General features: G+C 42.5%; 1 protein-coding gene across 3 annotated transcripts in view; it reads left to right on the top strand.

Annotated features, from left to right (window-relative positions):
* ttc28 (tetratricopeptide repeat domain 28) overlaps window positions 1-19,484 on the top strand; it is a 761,973-nt gene that overhangs the window by 715,319 nt on the left and 27,170 nt on the right. For all 3 annotated transcript variants that reach the window (XM_078554281.1, XM_078554279.1, XM_078554282.1), the window contains 2 exons: window positions 791-1,022; window positions 10,204-10,280. In XM_078554281.1, the coding sequence (XP_078410407.1) occupies window positions 791-1,022; window positions 10,204-10,280 (309 nt within the window). The remainder of the gene's footprint in view (window positions 1-790; window positions 1,023-10,203; window positions 10,281-19,484) is intronic.

The raw sequence follows: 19,484 nt of genomic DNA, 5'->3' as shown, positions 1-19,484 counted from the left end.
TAAGATCAGACCCAATTACATACAAAAGCAATTTTCTTTTTTTCATTTTTAAAATTATTTTCCCCTTCTTGTGCAGTTTCCTTAAGCACATATCCTCCACAGGTCATAAAGTTGCTCCCAAGCCTTGGCGAGTGTCACACTATAGTTTGTTGCTGGATACTTTGCATCACGACAGTTCTGTTATGACACCCCACCATCTTGTATGAGGGGTGTTTGATCTGCTAATGGCAGCACAGCAGTGATTAGGAACTTGTGCAGAAAGATCACATTTGGTTATTTATAGCAAGATCATTAAACCATTCTTAAAAGAATGCTTTCATAGTTTCAATAGAAATAAAAGTAAGAGGAAATTTGCCTTCTGGATTTTGACTTATATCAACCAAAGGGAAATCATCCCCCAGTGTGCCTGTTTGTCTGTGCAGAGCCGTGTTCTGTTCTTCTATGTCACAGGTTAGAACTCCAATACCACCTCCACCCATTTATGTCTAGTTGGTAGGCAATGGGAGAGTTGTTTCCCATGTTTTAAATTTAAAAACCGTCCCCTTAAGTTCTGTTTTGAAATTGTGCCATGCAATATTAGAGTATAAGCATTTGAGACAATTATACGAGTTTCCTCTATTTGGTATTTTAATGTACTTTAATTGACCCATTTAATATAACGTTATGTATGCTCAGCAAATTTCAAGACCGTTATTTTTTAGTATCACATAGGGTTGGGGTTTCTAGAAATAAGTAATATGGTTGGACTTGTCTGAGAAATGGAAAGTGAATTCTGGTTTTATTACTTCAGGTGGAGAAGTCACTCCAGCGAATACAAAATGGCCAACGGAATTCCATGTACACCTCCCAGCACAGTGTAGAGAACAAAGTGGGTGGTGTGCCAGGTTGGCAGTCGCTTCTTACCGCAGTAGGATTCAGGCTTGATCCTCCAGCCAGTGGACTTCCGGCAGCTGTCTTCTTTCCAGTGTCAGATCCTGGAGATCGGCTTCAGCAGTGCAGCACTACACTCCAGTCGCTCCTAGGTAAAGATGGCTCTCTGCATTGGGATTTCACCTGATGTATTAACCTGTCCTTTTTCTTTTAGCTGGCAGTACCTGCTGTGCATTTCCAGAATTTTCTCTTTCCATTTCAGATTTCCAGCATTTGTGGAATATTTTAAATTTGAAAGATGAAGAACAGCAATTTTACAAGGGGAGATGGTGGCATAGTGGTAATGTCACTGTAATCCAGAGGCACAGGCCAATGCCCGGGGGACATGGGTTCAAATCCCACTGCGACAGCTAGTCTCAGTAAAGGTGGCCATGAAACTATCATTGATTATTGTAAAACCCATCTAGTTCACTAATGTCCTTTAGGGAAGGAAACCTGCCATCCCTTTCGTGGCCTGGCCTACATGTGACTCCAGACCCACAGCAATGTGGTTGACTCTTGACTGCCCTCTGAAATGGCACAGCAAGGTACTCAGTACAAGGGCAATTAGGACAAATACTGGCCTTGCCAGTGTTGCTCACATCCCATGAAAGAATAAAGAAAAAAAAAAGACTTGATGTACATGTCATAGTATATTTCCAAAACAGTTTAAATAGCTTAAATTGCAGAGCATTCATAACATTACACACTCTTACCTTTAAACACTCCGAAATTAGTTACAGGTCAGGTGCAGGGAAAAGTTTCCAGTACATTTCCCCATCAGGCACTGTCAGGTCATATGTAGCATATAGCACAGATAAGATGCTGATGAAATCCCCTCTGTTGCAGCAATGTATTATGCTTAATGCCAGAAGAACAATTCCTCCAGTCGCCTTGCAACAATTTTATTTGCAGCACCAACTATCCTTGTGATACAGATTACTACTAATTTTGGCAATCTTGGATAGTCTTGTGTTGCTTATGTATCACAACTAACAACTGAGTTGGAATTGCCCCAAATTCATTTCATGTCAGAATTTGGAGATTTCCATCTGTCAGATTGGACTGAATTTGCGCCCCAATACAATGGATCAAAAGGCAGTAGGAATTACCTCACAGTGGGTGTGAAAGTTGCCAACTGTGTCATGGCGGCTGTCACACGAAAGGTGTGCAAAGTTGAAGAACTTCATTACCTCCACCTTGCTCTTGGTAGCAGCAAATTTATTTCTCAGTTGCGGTCAGAAATGAGCGATGTGAGTAACTACAATGACGCTGTTAGCAACCTCCCACCATGCAACTTTTATGCTGGTGCCGTTAGAGGGGATTAATGTTCTGTGCCGGGGGAGAGGTTGGAGTAATGGAAATGTTGCTGGACATTAGGGATGGAAATCTGCCAGCCTTACCTGGTCTGGCCTACTTACCTGAAAGGGCTAATTAATAACCTTGCTGTAAAGGCACCTTTAGGAAATGACCATAATAGGGCGGAATGTTATAATAAGTTTGAAAGTGATATAACTCATTTTGAAACTAGGATCTTAAATCTGAACCAAGGAAATTATGAAGGTATGAGGGGCAAGTTGGCTATGGTGGATCGGGAAAATACACATGTGACTCCAGACCCACAACAATGTGGTTGACTCTGAAATGACCAAGCAAGGTCGATTCAAGGGCAATTAGGGATGGACAATCAAATGCCAGTCTTGCCAGCGATGCCCACACCCCATAAAAGAATGGAGAAATTTTTTTCTAGCAGGTGTTTTTTGATAGATAACTGGAACAGGCAGATTTTTTTTAACTTTTTGGGAGTGCAGCCATGCTCATGGCACTGTGAGTGGCTCAGCTGCACAGGGAGGTGGGAAAAAGAGGGGAAGAGCAATAGTGGTAGGAGACTCAATAGTAAGGGGAGGTGTTTCTGTGGCCGTAGACATGACTCCAGGATGGTATGTTGCCTCCCTGGTGCCAGGGTCAAGGATGTCACTGAACGGCTGCAGGGCATTCCAAAAGGGGAGGGCAAACAGACAGAGATCGTGGTACATATTGGTACCAATGACATAGGTAGAAAGAGGGATGAGGCAGCTAGGAAGCAGATTAAAAAACAGAACCTGAAAGGTATAATCTCTGGATTATTCTGATGCCATGCACTAGTAAGTATAGAAATAAGAGGTTAGTCCAAATGTATGCATGGCTGGAGAGATGGTACAGGAGGGGAGGGCTTTAGATTTCTGGGACATTGGGACCATTTCTGGGGGCGGTGGGACCTGTACAAGGTGGACGGGTTGCCAGAATGGGACCAACATCCTTACAGGGAGGTTTGCTAGTGCTGTTGGGGAGGGTTTAAACTAACTTGGCTGGGAGATGGGATCCTGCGAGGAGGTTCAGCAGGGGGAGATGCATGGCCAAAGTTAGAAAAGAGAGCAAGTAAGTCAGGAAGGCATAGAAATTATAGGCCAGTTAAGGCACAAGGGAGTTTGGCAAGGTTGGATGTTATTTATTTTAATGCAAGGAGTCTGATGAATAAGGTAGATGAGTTGAGGGCACAAATTAACACATGGAAGTATGATGTCATTACTGTCACAGAGACATGATTGAGAGAAGGGCAAGATTGGCAGCTCAATATTCCAGGATACAGGGTCTTCAGGTGAGACAGGGAAGGAGGTAAAAGAGGAGGAGGTTATCGCAATATTGATCAAGGAATCAATTACAGCAGTAAAGAGGGGTGACATCTTAGAAGGCTCCTCAAATGAAGCCATATGGGTAGAACACAAAAACAAAAAAGGAGCAATCACATTGCTGGGAGTGTATTATAGGCCCCCAAACAGTCAGAGAGAAATAGAAGAGCAGATATGTAGGCAAATTTCAAAGAAGTGTAAAAATAATACGGTAGTAATAGTGGGGAAATTCAACTTCCCCAACATTAACTGTGTTAGTCATGTTGTGATAGGTTTAGAGGGAGGGGAATTCTTAAAATGCATCCAGGAGAGCTTTTTAAGCCAGTATGTAGAAGGTCCTACAACAGAGGGGGCAGTCAGATTCAAGATTGTTATGGAAAAGGACAAGGATGGGCCAGAAATCAGAGTTGTAAATTGGGGGAAGGCCGATTTTAATAAGATCAGATATGATTTGGCCAGAGTGGACTGGGAGTAGCAACTTTTAGGTAAATCTGTGTCAGAGCAGTGGGACTCATTCAAGAAGGAAATAGGGAGAGTACAGGGCCAAAATATTCCAGTAAAGACAAAGGGTGGGACCAAAAAATCCAGGAACCCTGGATGTTGAGGGTTATACAGGATTGGATGAAGAGAAAAAGGGAGGCTTATGGCAGATTCCTAGGGCTCAAAACAGTGGAAGCTGTAGAGGAGTAGAGAATGTGAAGGGGGGAACTTAAAAAGGAAATTAGGAGAGCAAAAAGGGAGCATGAGAAAACATTGGCAGGTAAAATAAAGGAAAATCCAAAGTTATTTTACAAGTACATTAAGAGTAAGAGGATAACTATGGAAAGAGTATGGCCCATTAAGGACCACAGTGGTAATTTGTGTGTGGAGCTGGGGAATGTAGGTAAGGTTCTAAATGAACACATTGTGTCAGTGTTCACAAGTGAGAGGGACGACGTGGGTATGGAAATCAGGCAGAAGGACTGCGATATAATAAAAGAAATAATCATAGAAAGGGAGGAGGTTCTAAGTGGTCTGGCAAGCTTAAAAGTAGATAAATCTCCAGGCCCAGATGAAATGTATCCCAGGCTGTTGAGTGAGGCAAGGGAGGAAATAGCAGGGGCGCTGGCAACAATTTTCAATACCTCTCTGGCCACAGGAGAGGTGCCAGAGGACTGGAGGACAGCCACTGTGGTACCATTATTCAAGAAGGGAGGAAGGGATAAACCAGGGAACTACAGGCCAGTCAGTCTAACCTCAGTGGTGGGGAACCTATTGGAAGCAGTTCTGAGGGACAGAGTTAATTGACACTTGGAGAGACAGACAGGGATTAATCAAGGACAGTCAGCATGGTTTTGTTAAGGGGAGATCATGTCTGACCAATTTGATTGAATTTTTCCAAGAGGTGACCAGGTGTGTAGATGAGGGCAATGCATTTGATGTAGTCTACTTGGACTTCAGCAACGGTTTTGATAAGGTCCCGCATGGGAGGCTGATAATGAAGGTAAGAGCCCATGGGATTCAAGGCAATTTGGCAAATTGGATCCAGAATTGGCTGAGTGGCAGGAAGCAGAGGGGTGTTTTTGTGACTGAATGCCTGTGTCCAGTGGGGTTTCACAGAGATCGGCATTGGGTCCCTTGCTCTTTGTGGTATATATAAACGATTTAGACTTGAATGTAGGAGGGTTGATCAGTAAGTTCGCAGATGACACGAAAATTGGTGGGGTGGTAAATAATGAGGAGGGTTGCCTCAGGTTACAGGAGGATATAGACTGGCTGGTCAGATGGGCTGATCAGTGGCAAATGGAATTTAATCCGGATAATTATGAGGTGATGCACTTGGGCAGGACAAACAAGGCACGGGAATAAACGATGAACGGTAGAACCTTGGGAAGTACCGAGGATCAGAGGGACCTTGGCGTGCATGTCCACTGCTCCCTTAAGGTAGTAGGACAGGTAAATAAGGTGGTTAAGAAGGCATATGGGATGCTTGCCCTTATTAGCCATGGCATAGAATATAAGAGCAGGGAGGTTATGCTAGAACTGTATAAAACGCTGGTTAGGCCACAGCTAGAGTATTGCGTGCAGTTCTGGAATACACATTATAAGAAGGATGTGATTGCACCAGAGAGAGTGCAGAGGAGATTTACCAGGGTGTTGCCTGGGCTGGAGAGTTTTAGTTATGAGGAAAGATTGGGTGGACTGGGGTAATTTTCCCTGGAGCAGAGGAGATTGAGGGCGGACATGATTGGGGTGTATAAAATTATGAGCGGCATAGATAGGGTAGACAGGAAGGAACTTTCCCCCTTGGTAGAGGGATCAATAACCAGGGGGTATAGATTTAAAGTAAGGGGCAGGAGGTTTAGAGGGGATGTGAGGAAGAATTTTTTCACCAGAGGGTGGTGGGAATCTGGAACTCACTGCCTGAAAGGGTGGTAGAGGCAGACAACCTCATAACATTTAAGAAGTATTTGGATTTGCACTTGCAATGCCATGGCATACAAGGCTATGGGCTGGAAAATGGGATTAGAATATTTAGGTACTTGTTTGACCGGCGCAGACTTGATGGGTCGAAGGGCCTTTTTCTGTGCTGTAGACCACTGTGACTCTAACTTCATTTTTTGCTAGCCTGCTAGGATAAATTAGAATGCTCCACAAATCTAGTTGAACTCAAGCTAACTTAGTACGGACCAATGATCAAAAGCTTCCAGTTTGTATACCTTAAATTCTGTATATAACTTGACAGATGTAGAAGTGGCATTGATGTTTCTACGACTGCATCTGAATCAAATCAAAAAGCCACATTGTTAAGCTCTGGGGGTCATGCAGGGAGAGGGCTGGATGGGGAAGAGTGGGGGTTTGCAGACGGACCTTAATTGTGGAACAGCAGGCAATGTAAAGAGACCTGGAGTCTCATTGTGGAGAATGGCTTGCAGTTGTGGCTGATCTAGTATATTTCATTTCCCAAAGTGCTCTTTGATAGAATTACTTAATTTTAATTATAATATATTAAAATAAATCCCATCCTTTGTGATTGTTGGTGAGTCATTAAGCTCCCAGTGGTATTATACATTTATAAATGCATTGAGCTGTCGCGTATGGTGATATTCCTGACAGTTCCTTCCCTTCATTACATTTGCTTTTAAAAGGTGCTTTAATTTAAAAAGAAAAAAATATATTTGAGTTTGCATCAGTGGAGGATTCCTTAGAGGTCACAGTGCAAGTAATAATGAGGTGAATGTGGAGATTTCAGTCAATAATGCAGAACACAACATATGTACCTTTGGAAAATGTCTTCAAAATTATATTGCTGTTAATATATTGTTTCATATATATATATATATAAATATATATATACACACAAAACTTCTGATTGTAAGTGTGCCTCCCGCCTACTGTGTAGCAGGACTGACAGTTATTGAACAATCTAGAGATCAATCTATCACCCTTATAGCCGAATGGTGCTGAAAGACTGAAATATCTCATCCACACCCCAAGGAAGAAAGAAAGAAAACTAGTGTAACAAAAAAGATAGATGAGAAAAGCAAGTGGGCTGTTCTTATACATGCTGCTTTGTTTAATATATCAGCATTCTTAATGGCATTACCATATTTATATAAATTGCAGTGCTTTTATATCGGCTTGTCTTATACATATTCATCACCACATTATTGATTATCATTGTTAGCCTGTGTAGCACTGTTTCTATATTGCCATGTTTTTAAAACCATATTTGTATATAATGTTGCATTTGTGTATGGTGCCACATGTGTATATGTTGCTGTAACTTTGCTGCTGTGTTTATACACATATTGCTCTGTTTCTACTTTCACCTGCTTATCTGCCCCATGATTCATATAAATATATATACACACACATACATTGATGTACAATATTCACCAGCGTAAAGAGCACAACCTTCCTTACTACCACACAGACTGACTCTCTGAATTTCTAAGCGATGTTTCTTACAATTACTTCTTAACTTTAGCAAACAACCCTTCCATTTCAAACAACATTTGAAATATATCATCATAATACTCCACATCACAAAGCTCTGCATTGCTTATCAACCAGCATATATCCCAAGTTCCTGTCAGAAATGCCATGAAAGATTGCAAACAACAGATCTGAATACGGAGAAGCTGAGAGTTCAGATGCTAAATAGTTTTCAAAAGCTGTTGGCTTTTCGTTTGGAGTCTGAAACTGATGAACACACTTCAGTGTTCAATGTTCCCTGACCAAACAACAACTAAATGCTGAGTGTGCTGAGGATCGGGTTAGTTCCAAAAATGGACTTTGTGGCATTTTACCAGAATTCTGCACTTTAGCAGAATAATACATTTGCAGTACATGTAATAACATTCCTGACTTTTTAAAACAGATATCATACTTTGAGCATATATTATCATATGCTTATCAAGATTTTATACGTTTTTATATGGGTGGCCGTACTTCCGTTATGTGTCAACATGCTTATAAATAAATAATGCCATGTTAACATATAAGGCTGAATTTTCTGCTCCCACTAGGGTCAGGAACTGTGGCGGACAGGGACACAAAATTTGGCGTGATGGCAAAATTCTGCGTCCTGCCGGTGGGAAATTAGTTTGGAATTTTGTTCTCCCTACTTTGACAGCAGGTTGAAGATGCCGTGAGTTTCCCGCTGATCCATGGGAGGAACTACATTTAAATCTCATTAAAAGGCCAACTCGCCGGAATTATGCTCCCCCTCCAAGTTAAGTTTCCAGCCAGCGGATTATTAGGACAGTCTCCTTCCCGACTGCATATAAGTGGCGTGCACTTGGTGACCTTCATGTCATCTGGAGGTACATAGACACTGCTTTCGCCTACCTTTAAGAGAGGTGCTGTGAAATTTCATGTGCTTGTATCACAAGTTGCACCAACGCAGGACAGGGGAAGTGGTGGGGAGTGTGTCCGGGTAAGGTGGGGTCTCCAAGGCAGGGGGGAGTTCCTTAGAGAGCGGTGTTGGTGGTATCGATGGTAGGACCCTCAGGGTGGTCTCGATACTGGTGGTAGGGGGGGCAATAGTCAGAGGGAGAAGCGGGATGTGGTAGGGTGGCAGATCCAGGGTGAGAGTCTGGCAGGTGAATGCCTCATCAGGTGGGTCATGGAGGAGGACAAGACAGGTGCCTCAGGTAACAGCATTTATGATATCCAGTTGCTTCATAATTATTAGGGTGTCCCTTTAGTTGACCACTTGTGCTGAATTTGAACTCCACCCACCCAAAAAGACCCTCCTATTACTTTGAGGATTCACCCGTCTGGAGCAACTGAGTTGTCAAGGACAGCCTTGAGAAAATGGTTTGCGTAATTTTCAGACACGCTCCACCATCTACCTTCCCCTTCGCACACCAACAAGTGGAGGCAGGGTCAGAGTGGGCTAGGGGGTGCTAACGGATGTCAAATCTGAGGAGAGGGAAGGCATGTGGAGGTGGATTGTTATAGGGTCCAGAGTAATGGGGGGAAGTTCAAGGGTGACGGAAAGGAGAGGAATGGTGATATATCATGGTCTATGGAGATGGGTGGAAGTTGGTGTGTCCCGGGATGTATCTGTCAGCTTCTCCAGTATGAGCTGCAGCTGCAAGGATTCTGGAGGAGTAGTGTGGAGCACCTGGACTGTAATGAGTGAATATGTTTCCTGGTGCCCTTTAAATATGGAGCCAGGACCTTCCACCCCATGGGAGGAATTATTTTATGGCCCTGTTTCAGTGGGGGCGGGTCTACAAAATGCAGTGAGCCATTCAAAGGTCCATTGACTTTGGCGGGACCATAAAATTCTGTCCCACGAGGTGGCGGTGGGGTGGGCAACTTTCTGCCTGCCCCGCCACAAAATCTGCCGAGTTCCTTGTGGATGCATAATTAATGGAGCGGCAAAGCAGAAGATTGTGCATGTTCACCCGCACTGCCGCCCAGGGGGAATCAAGCCAATGTTTCCACTCGCCACAGCGCTTAGTCACCGGAATGGAAAACTCCACCCATAATGTCATGCACGACTCTATATTTTCATGACTTGTGCAAATGTATGAGTCACTATGCTTATAGATTATATTTATATATGTCTGCATTCTATAAACACCATGATAGCTAGACATATATTAGCAAATCTCTTGTGGTAAGTTGGCTGCAAAGGTGCTTTGAAAGACAGGAACGCTATACCATGTAAAACACAATGTTTTATTTTGCTGTTAAGTGTAGGCCTATGCCCCTTTAAGACTATAATATCAAATGAATATTAATTCAACACAGAAGAGTTAATTTGAAGGTTAATTGCTACTCAAGACTGAAGGAACCCTGGTTTTGTTTGAAGGAAAGTCAATTAAGAGTCTGAAGACCTGTGGCTCTGGTATTTTTGTTCCTGGAGAGTTTTTTTTCTCTTTGCAAATTAATGCATTGATGTGACGTAAAATGTTGTGGCATATGAGGTATGAGATACATGAAGTACTTGCACACACAAGGTTTAAATGTTATATAATCGTGTATGTGTAGCTGTGTCTGGATATATTTTGGTGTTTATGTATGTCCTTGTGTTTTCATAAGCCATTGTCTTTTTGCAATGTATGTTGTTGTAACTATATAGAATATACATGTATTTACATGTAACACTGTTTTTCTTGTGTTAAAGGGTTGCCCCATGCTGCATTGCAAGCTCTCTGTAAACTTATCACAGCTTCAGAGACGGGAGAACAGCTTATTAATCGGGTGAGGACAAACTTTGACCTCTAGATTTTGCTCTTCAGCACAGAAATAGGTTGTGATGCTGCGCCCCATGTCATGTTATTTCAGCTCTCCAGGACACAAGAGATGTGCTTTGAATTTGGACTTGTGCTGTAGATTCTAATTATTTCCTCCTAATTAAATAGATAACATAATTGATATGCTTTTTGGGAAGGAGCTGACATGACTGAGAATAAATGGCTATTAATTCAATTTATTTTCATTCTCAGAACAAACGTATTTTGCCAGAGATTGACCACTGATAAAATAAATTTGATATTTGTTGTAAACAAGTGAAAATTAGAATATAATGGACATGGTGAAAAGGCTCAAAAGCAGATGAGTAGCCTGGTAGCTTTGATATTAGAATACTGAATGACTCTGGGAGATGTGAGTACCATTCCCAGTCTCAATAGCTGTTGACGCTTGGGCTTCACCAAAAGAAAAGGTGAATCGGTATCACCAACCACAGCTTGATCTATTACTGGCATTGTAGGGCAATGGGAATCGCTTAAAATAGTAATGGGACAACCAGAACAATATGGGGTAACCAGGAAACAACAACAGTTAAAAATCCATTGCACTCTCATGACTGAAGAGTATGTAATGTACTGGAGAAGGATAACACAGGGACAACTAAGGAAAGGTTCTTTTTCAAATGAAGTGATGGCAGAGTGGAGAGTTCATTTGGCATCCTGGCAAAGTGCCAGGAGCTCCTGACCTTTAAACAATGTGGTGTTCCAAGATGAGCAGCTAGTCTGTTATAGAAAAATCACTAAGCCGGTAAACTTTTGAATCCATCATGTAATGAGTCGATCCTGTTTAATGATGTGTGACCCATGATCTGCAGACACTCGGACTGAGTTGGTCCCTACCCTCTACCATGAGCCTATAGATCACGTGTTTAATTTACTTAAACCTTATGCTTGATTTCACAGCCGACGCAAAATAGCAGCAAACAGAAGAAAATTGACTTCAAGTTTGCCAAAATTGACTACAAAAAGTTACTTTTCAATGTATATAAATGAAAATACCCTTTTGTCTTTGTTTTTATTAATCCTGACCATTTCCTTTTATTTGCGGAGTAGCATGATTTGGATAAATTGTAAGCAATTTAAAAGTCACAGGATCTGATCCCTCATTTTTCCTTCCCCTCCAAAGAGCTATTATTGTCTGTAACAGTTAATTGCAAGACACTTTGTAAGGATGGAAAACAGTAGGAATGCAGTGCAGGAGTCAAAGTGATCTGTTTTAGTTAGCTTTTAGGATTGGGCTTTTCCTGACACTTTCAGGATGAGACCACTAGAACAACACACAAATGCAGCAACATGGAACTTTTAAAGAGCTGAATTAGTGACTTCACCCCTCTAGAGAGCCAGATGGGTAGGACTGCTCCTTTAAAGCGCTGTGTGTAATGAAAGGATTGTAACAGTGAGAGGCATCCTTGAACGTGTTGCACTCTGAATTCATCAAGTTCACTAATCTTATTGAAGCAGAAAACCTTTTAAAAACCTTTGCTGCAGAATCCCAAGGTATGAGTAGTGACTTTGTTTGAGTTTTTATTTAAACTACTGTCAACAGCAAATATTTTTCGAATTCTGATTTAATCTCTTAAACACTTGCAGCAGTTAAGTCCAAATTCAATGACACGGTTAATGAAATTGAAGCTCAAAGGATCTAGTACCTACTTTCTGTGAGTTAAAATGTTCCATTTTTGGATCTTAGGATTGGATTTTCATGGAGTCGAGAAGATTTTGCAGACCTTTAAAGTTAGCGGGCAGGCTCCTGATGCGGAACTCCTGCCCCATTCCCAACAGATTCCATTTTTACCAGCAAGGGGAGGAGACAGGACATGATTCACACAGGCGGGAAACCTGAACACAGCAGGGCCATTTGAATTTAGTGCTGGGTTCAAACAGACCCCATTTTGGCTAGTCCAAGGACCTTAACCCACACTGTGAGAGTCACAAATTTATGAAGTAGACGTAAACATGCTAGAAGTGCAGATAAGGCCTGTTTAAGTGTCATGATTTGAAGTTTTTTTAAATCCCTCTGTTCTTTAAACATGAAAAAAAACAGGCTGAATCTGTCAATTAGAGTTAAAAATACGGACTGCTTTGATTTATAGGCCATCTGGTGTAGGTTAGAAAAAAATTACCATTTGTTCATGCAGTTTCAATAGAGGTCTATGATCATATTTCCCAAGGGCTGTCATTATGCCTTTATGAATGCTTGGCTGAGTTTCAAAGCTATAATTATCTCAACAGGGTGTTCTGAGTTTACAATATGATTGGCAGTTTAAGGAAACTATTAAATGTTATCTGTCCTTGATGTGGGGTCTGAATAGAAATTTGTTTTTATAAGAGTTTAACCACTTGAGATTTAAAAGCTTTGAATGGATTTCATAAATGAGAGAATTTTTCACTATCAAGTGTATATGAGTGAAAGCTGTATTAGACTGTTAGAATTTTTTTCAGCTCCACAATGCTCCTGAGGTATGCCTCTGGTGGATACTGGGTGAGTGGCTATGGAGGGGACACTGGGATTATGAAAGGTCATGGAAGTTGGGTGAGGGGGTGTGAAGTGTGAGGTTTAAATTGCCTAACAGCTTCTAAAACATGTGAGATGATGTCCCAGGCAACTGAGGTAGGCCATCTAACCACTCCGCTTTGGCACTCATCTGCCCCTGTGGCCACCTAGGATCTGCTACCAGGGTTGGCAGGCCTGACTCCATGCCGCCTCCCCAGAGTGAAAATTATGTCCAGCAGAGCTCTTACAAGCAAGGCGGTCTGCTAAGGCGGGAAATTTCCTGACTCGAGCTGCCTGCCTCGGTAGTGAAAAACCAGCCATGAATATCAGGTCTCTGTCAAGTCAGCTAGTTAGCAGCAGGGCACCAGGGAGATGAAAATTAGATAAGGTCCCTCTCCCAGATCATTATCCAGTGAGACCTGAAGGAAAGTATAGGTACTTCAGGCGAGGCATTATCAAACTCAACCTCAACAACTCCCACCAAGTGCTGGCTTCCAGCCTGCACACTCTTGTCTAGACTCGCACCTTTTAGGAAGGGTCCCAAAGGATGAGGAGAAAAAAAATTGAACAAAGTTGTGTACATCTATGGGCCAATTAAAGAACACCAGTGAAGTTGAACTGCCTTTGTAAAAAGCCAGCTGTAGCATAAAGCTCCTTAAAGGAACATTTTCTAACACCAGTAATTAGGAATATAACTCAATAAATTATCTCATCTTAAAACTGTGAAAGCTTTCTAAAATCTAAGCAGTAACAAATGTATAAAAATAGTTCATAGTGCTGTTGATAGAGTGAGCTAATTTTATGTCACTCATAACCAAGATTGCATAGCCAACTTAGTTGGGATGTTTGTTTTTATTATGTGTCACATCAAGTAGACTTGACAATGCCTAACCCCTAGCACAATGCCTTTTTTTTTCTTTATTCAAAACTTTGTTCGGTGAAAGAATTGTTTGCAATAGTTTCAGCTACACTTCTGGAATATCTTCCTTCTTGGTACTTTGTCCTAACAGCTGTACTTCAAGCACGAATCTAGATGGCGAATGCTGGCAGGCCATATTAACCAGCCCTTCCATGTTCTCAAAATCCACACACGTACATTTCTAACATTATTGGATAATGATTAGTACGGGAGTAATTTTTGTCAATTCTGAATTGCTTCAGTGAGCTGTGAACTCTTTATAGATTCTTGTAAGGAGTAGAAAGTAGAAAGACTACAATGCTCCTGGAATTAAGGGGGTTATAAGGACACTGAAACAAGCACTAAATGGAATACAAGACTGTATTACAATCATTTCCTGATGTCCTGGTGAAATGCAATAGTGCACCGAGGCAACTAAGTCCTGTCCCACATCAGTTCGTGATGTCAGTGAGCTAGCTGCAGACGATTGCTTGTGAGCGCTGGTAATGTGGAGGTGGCAACAACCTGCATTCCTGTCCCCTTCATCTCCAAATAGCAAACCCATGCATACTGCGAGAAAGGATTCTGAAGGGAAACAAAGTTGAGACGACAGACTGGTGGAGGGACTCCATTTATGATTCACAAGATGAGCTAACTACTGGCAAATACGTAGTTGTGAGAGTTAAACCTGGAAGTTATGCTGTGTAACATTGTTTGAAACATTTAAGCTATCATAAAGTAATTTCCACACTGTGTTTTAATGATCAGTGATGGTTTCAACAGTGTTGAAGTGGTGATACCAGATGTAATTGGTGCACTAAATTAATAGAGATACGTAGTGATAGTTAAAAGCTCCTACATTCCTTCAACAGTGCAGATTTAGATTTTTCTTTCTAGCTTTCTGCCCTCTCCACTCATCCTTTTGGTTAAGTGGAGTGCTGAGATATTCCAAACTTGCTATGACAAGAGTGTGGTCAAATACAAGTCTCCTCCATGAATCATCAAATGGAGACCATAGGGAGTGAGGGGAGATCAGATATCAAGTCGTCCCTGTGTCACTTTCACACATTAGGCAGCTGACTAGTGCAGCATATGGCGGAGCTGGAGCAGGTCTGCAAGCTGTTTCATGGCTAGGGATAAAATAAAAAAAATTACTTAGCAAAAATAACTATTTCAAATCCCGCACCTAAAAATCTCAACCGTCTGCTTCCCTTTAATATCTCCTTTATACAGCTGGCTTCATTACTCTCAATCAACCTAATTAAACAAATGTGTGTTTGATGTGAGTTAACAATGTTGTGCCAGACTTTTCCTGCTTGGTGTCTCTTTCTGTGTATATTTATTTAAGCTTTACTGTTTGGTGACTGCTAATTCAATTTACTGCACTTGTATATCACCTATGCATGAATCTAAAGCTTGTTGTTTTTCTTTCTCCTAATCTTCTCTTTGAAGGCTGTAAAAAATATGGTTGGAATGGTAAGTGCACCAAATCGGATTGATCTAGTTAAAACATTGGATGTTGCAGTGAACTATGTTAGCTCTTTGATCCGTAGAGATTTCTTCCTGATTGTCCTGTTTTTGCATTTTACCCTTTGAAAGTCACGTTCTTTATGCTGCTCAAATGTATTATAGAAACCTCTATTCAGGAACAAATCTTTGTTTTCTATTATTTCCCCTCTCCTCCCTCCTGCTACAGTTTGTAGTTACCGTCATTCCTATTTTAAGTATTATCAACCCAGGCTCCTTTCCCTGTCAGTCTGCCAGTGAGATGACAAACAGCATCTCTCTGGTCCTTTACAGTCATTCCCTCACCGGTTACTGCATGGTATTTAAGAGCACATTCCATCCCCCACTCCCCACTCAGTTTCCTCTTTGGAGAAGCCCCACTCTATTTCCCGTTATATACCTTCTTCCTTCCCCTCCATCGACAGCGCAGCTTTGTATTATCTATCAGCATAAGCTGACACTCGACAATTCCGTGGTCCACAGTACTGGTATCCCAGTGAACCAGACCCCTAGCTGAGCCCCGCTCTGTGCACCAACTTTACTAGCTCTTCCTTCAGTGAAACACATTTACCTGAAACAAAAGGAGAAAATGCTGGAAATACTTACCATGTCTGGCATCATCTGTGGAAATAGAGTTACCATTTTCAGGTCTGTGACTTTTCATCAGAATACATTTCTCTGTTAGTGGGAAAAATAAAATGCTGGGAACACATAGGTGATGGTCAGCAAAGGAGATAAGTTAATATTCCGAGTACAAACTCTTTGCCAATTCTGAAGATGGATCTGAAACATTAACCTCTCTCTTCTTTTTATGGGTACTGGTGGACCTGGTCTGTATTTCCAGCAATTTCTATGTTCTTTTTAGCTCTAACTTAGGTTATGTCTACTTGATGCAGTCCTAAACCTAAATAATTTTTAACTCTTAAATTAACAGGCACTGCTTTGGTACTAGCGCTCCCCATCCAGCTTTTTAGCACAATAAAGATTAATGCAAAGTAGAGAACTGCTGGAAATCTGAAACAAAAACAGAAAATGTTGGAAGTATCCAGCAGGCTTGGCAGCATCCATGGAGAGAGAAACAGAGTCAGGTCGATGACCTTTTGTCAGAACTGGGAAACGTTAGAAGTGTGATAAGGAGCAAGGCGGGTGGGGAAATAAAAGGATTAATGAACCTAGCGCACCTGTTCCTCAAAGCTTAATGCCCTCCCCTGAGACGGGTTTGGAGGTGGGGTGGCATTTAATTGGGCAGGGGGGTGCCGGGTGAGGACCCTGCCACCTTTCCACTTCTGACCCTATTAAGCTGGGGATGGAAAGGCTCATGGACAGCTTTCCCACCCTGCTACCAATTCAGACCATTAAGTGGGACATTAATGCCCACTTAACGGCCTCATCCTACCATCAGTGGTATTTCATCATTGGGCATGCCAGTTGCCATACGAGAAGCCTGAAAAGTAAACCCTGTCATGTTTGCTTGTGGTCTCCTGGGGGGGGTGAGGAGGAGCCCACTGTGAGGCACCCTCTCTGCAATTGTTTCCAAACCCCTTCCACCCTCACCTGCGACTCCCACCCCGTGACCTCTATCCCTCACTCACCCGTGGCCTGTAGTCCCTAGTTGACCCTGGGCCTCTGCTGGCAGGTACCATCGGCTCTGCTGGTGCTGGCTGCAGTGGACAGCTGCCAGTGTCTAATCTGCCAACAGCTCTTGGGGGGTGAGATTCCTGAGCCCTGGGGTCCTTAATCTCGGGAAGACTCGCTGTTGGCTGGTTAAGTGCCTAATATGGTGGGGGCCTGCCCCTAAGGAGGTGGTGCCCTAGCCAGCTCTGTAGCTGGTGGGTGAGACCCTGTCACCTGGATTAAATTCTGCCTCTTGTTCCTAACATCAGAACTTGATGGCCATATGCAACAACAGGGTGCATGATTAAACTAGTTTATGAGGCGAGGAAGTGCTTTCTGAGAGTTATATTTTCTGCGCTCTCTCTCTCTCTCTTTCTCTCTCTGTGATACATATCACATGTTGACTAATGGATAAAATCGTAGAAAATTTACAACACAGAAGGAGGCCATTCATCCCATGATGTCTCTGCTGTTCACCAAGGAGCTAACCAATTAATCCCATCTTTCTGCACTTGGTCAGTAGCTGTGCAGGTCACGGGTCTTCAAGGAGACATCCAAGTATGTTTTAAGTGTGGTGAGAGTTTTGCCTCTACCATCCTTTCGGGCAGTGAGTTCCAGGTTCCTATTAATCTCTGGCTGAAAAAATGTTTCTTCGTCTCCCCTCTAATCCTTCTACCAATTACACTTAAATCTATGTCCCCTGGCTTTTGACCTCTCTGCTAGAGTAAATAGATTGTCCATATTTACTCTATCTAGGCCCCTCATAATTTTATACACCGCAATAAAGTTACCTCTCAGCCTCTTCTGTTCCAAGGAAAATAACCCCAACCTATCCAATCTTTCCTCATAGCTAAAATTTTCCAGTCCTGGCAACAACCTGGAAAATCTCCTGTTCGCCCTCTCCAGTGCAATCATATCTTTCCTGTAATGTTTTCCCCAGAAATATATGCAATACTTGAGCCGGTCTAACCAATGTTATTTACAGTTCTAGCATAACCTCCCTGCTGTTATATTCTATGCTTCAGCTAAGAAAAGAAGGAATGACATATGCCTTCTTACCACCTTACTGCCCTGTCCCTTTACCTATAACAATATATTGATGTGCACTCTAAGATTTCTCTGTTCTTGCACACTGCTCGGTATCCATCCATTTATCGTATTCCCTTTTTGCATCTTCCGAAGTGCATTAGTTCACACTTCTCTGGATTACATTCCATTTTCAACTCTTTTGTGCAGCTGAGCAAACCATCTATATCTCCCTGCAGTCTAAAGCTTTCCTCCTCACTGTTAATCACATGGCTAATTTTAGTACATCTGCAAGCTTCTTTATCATGCCCCCGACATTTGTGTCTAACTCATTAATATAAACAGCAAAAAGTAGGGAACTGGGTACTGAACTCTGCGAAACCCATTGGTAGCAGCCTTTGGTCACAACAACACCTATCAACCATTTCCCTTTGCTTCCTGCAACTAAGCCAGTTTTGGATCGAAGTTGCCACTCTCCCTCTGCTCCCAAGGGCTTTTACTTTTTTGTCCAGCCTCCCATTTGGGAACTTGTTTAAAGCAGTCATAAAATCCATGTAGACTGCATTGTCCTCATCAACCAGGCAATATATAAATTGCAGCACTGTATAGGTACACATAGGGCGGCATTTAATATAGGTGGTGGAGGTGTCACCTACCGTCTGGAGAACCAGCTATAACCCTGCGTCACCTACTTTCAGGAAGGCCTGTTGCATTAAGTGCCAATCAGGCAATCAACTGGGCAGTGGTGGACCTTCCCCGGGATCAAGGACCCAAGGGTTGGAAATGCTGCCCCCACCGAGAGCTGCTGACCAATCGGAAGCCGGCAGCTGTGCATTGCTGAGCAGCACCACTGTGGCTTCCACCATTAATGCACCCACCCGAGGCCCAGGATCATCGATGGACCGAGGCCACGGGTGAGTGATAGTGGGGGGTGGGCACGAGGTTGGCAGGTGGATGGCTTTCAGTGAACCCCGCATTTCCCGGTGCCTAGTCCCTCGATCAGGCAGTGAGTGTCTTTGAACAAGGGACCCTCGCAGGGAGCAGCAAGTAACCTTGATAGGGTTTGCTTTTCGGGCTCCCTGTATGGTGTGTCCCATGGCTGCCACTGGGTGAATACTAGTGGCAGCGCAATTAAGCCCTTAAGTGGGCATTAATTTCCTATTTAAGGGCCTCAATTGACAGCAGGGCGGGATGGCCGCCCACAAGCTTACCAAACCTAATTGGGGCAGAGGCAGGAATGCGTCATCCCACCCATCACCCTCCCCACCTGATTAAGTGCCGCAACTGCCACCAAACTCATCACAGGGGAGGGCATTAAGTTCTGCCCTTAGTGTGTGTGGATATGGTTCAACATCAGGACTAAAACTCATTTATTAATTAATGTCATGAGATCATTTAAATGAGTACATCTGAAATAGGGAATAAACTGCAGAGGATTTAAGAAAACGATACAATCCTTTAGTGAATCGTACTATAAAAACTTACCTTTTAAAAGATGTCCTTTCTATATTTTTGTGTATGACTGAGAAATTAATTCCCAGTTGCTATAAATTTTAGTGCCTGACAGAGAGTCCTGAATAATAATTCTGAAATGTGATCTTGCATAACCTCTCTGC

Source organism: Cetorhinus maximus, chromosome 12 (genome assembly GCF_964194155.1).
Source record: "Cetorhinus maximus chromosome 12, sCetMax3.hap1.1, whole genome shotgun sequence".
Classification (NCBI taxonomy): domain Eukaryota; kingdom Metazoa; phylum Chordata; class Chondrichthyes; order Lamniformes; family Cetorhinidae; genus Cetorhinus; species Cetorhinus maximus.
Note: the sequence above shows the minus strand (reverse complement) of the source record. Positions and strands in the feature narration are given on the sequence as shown.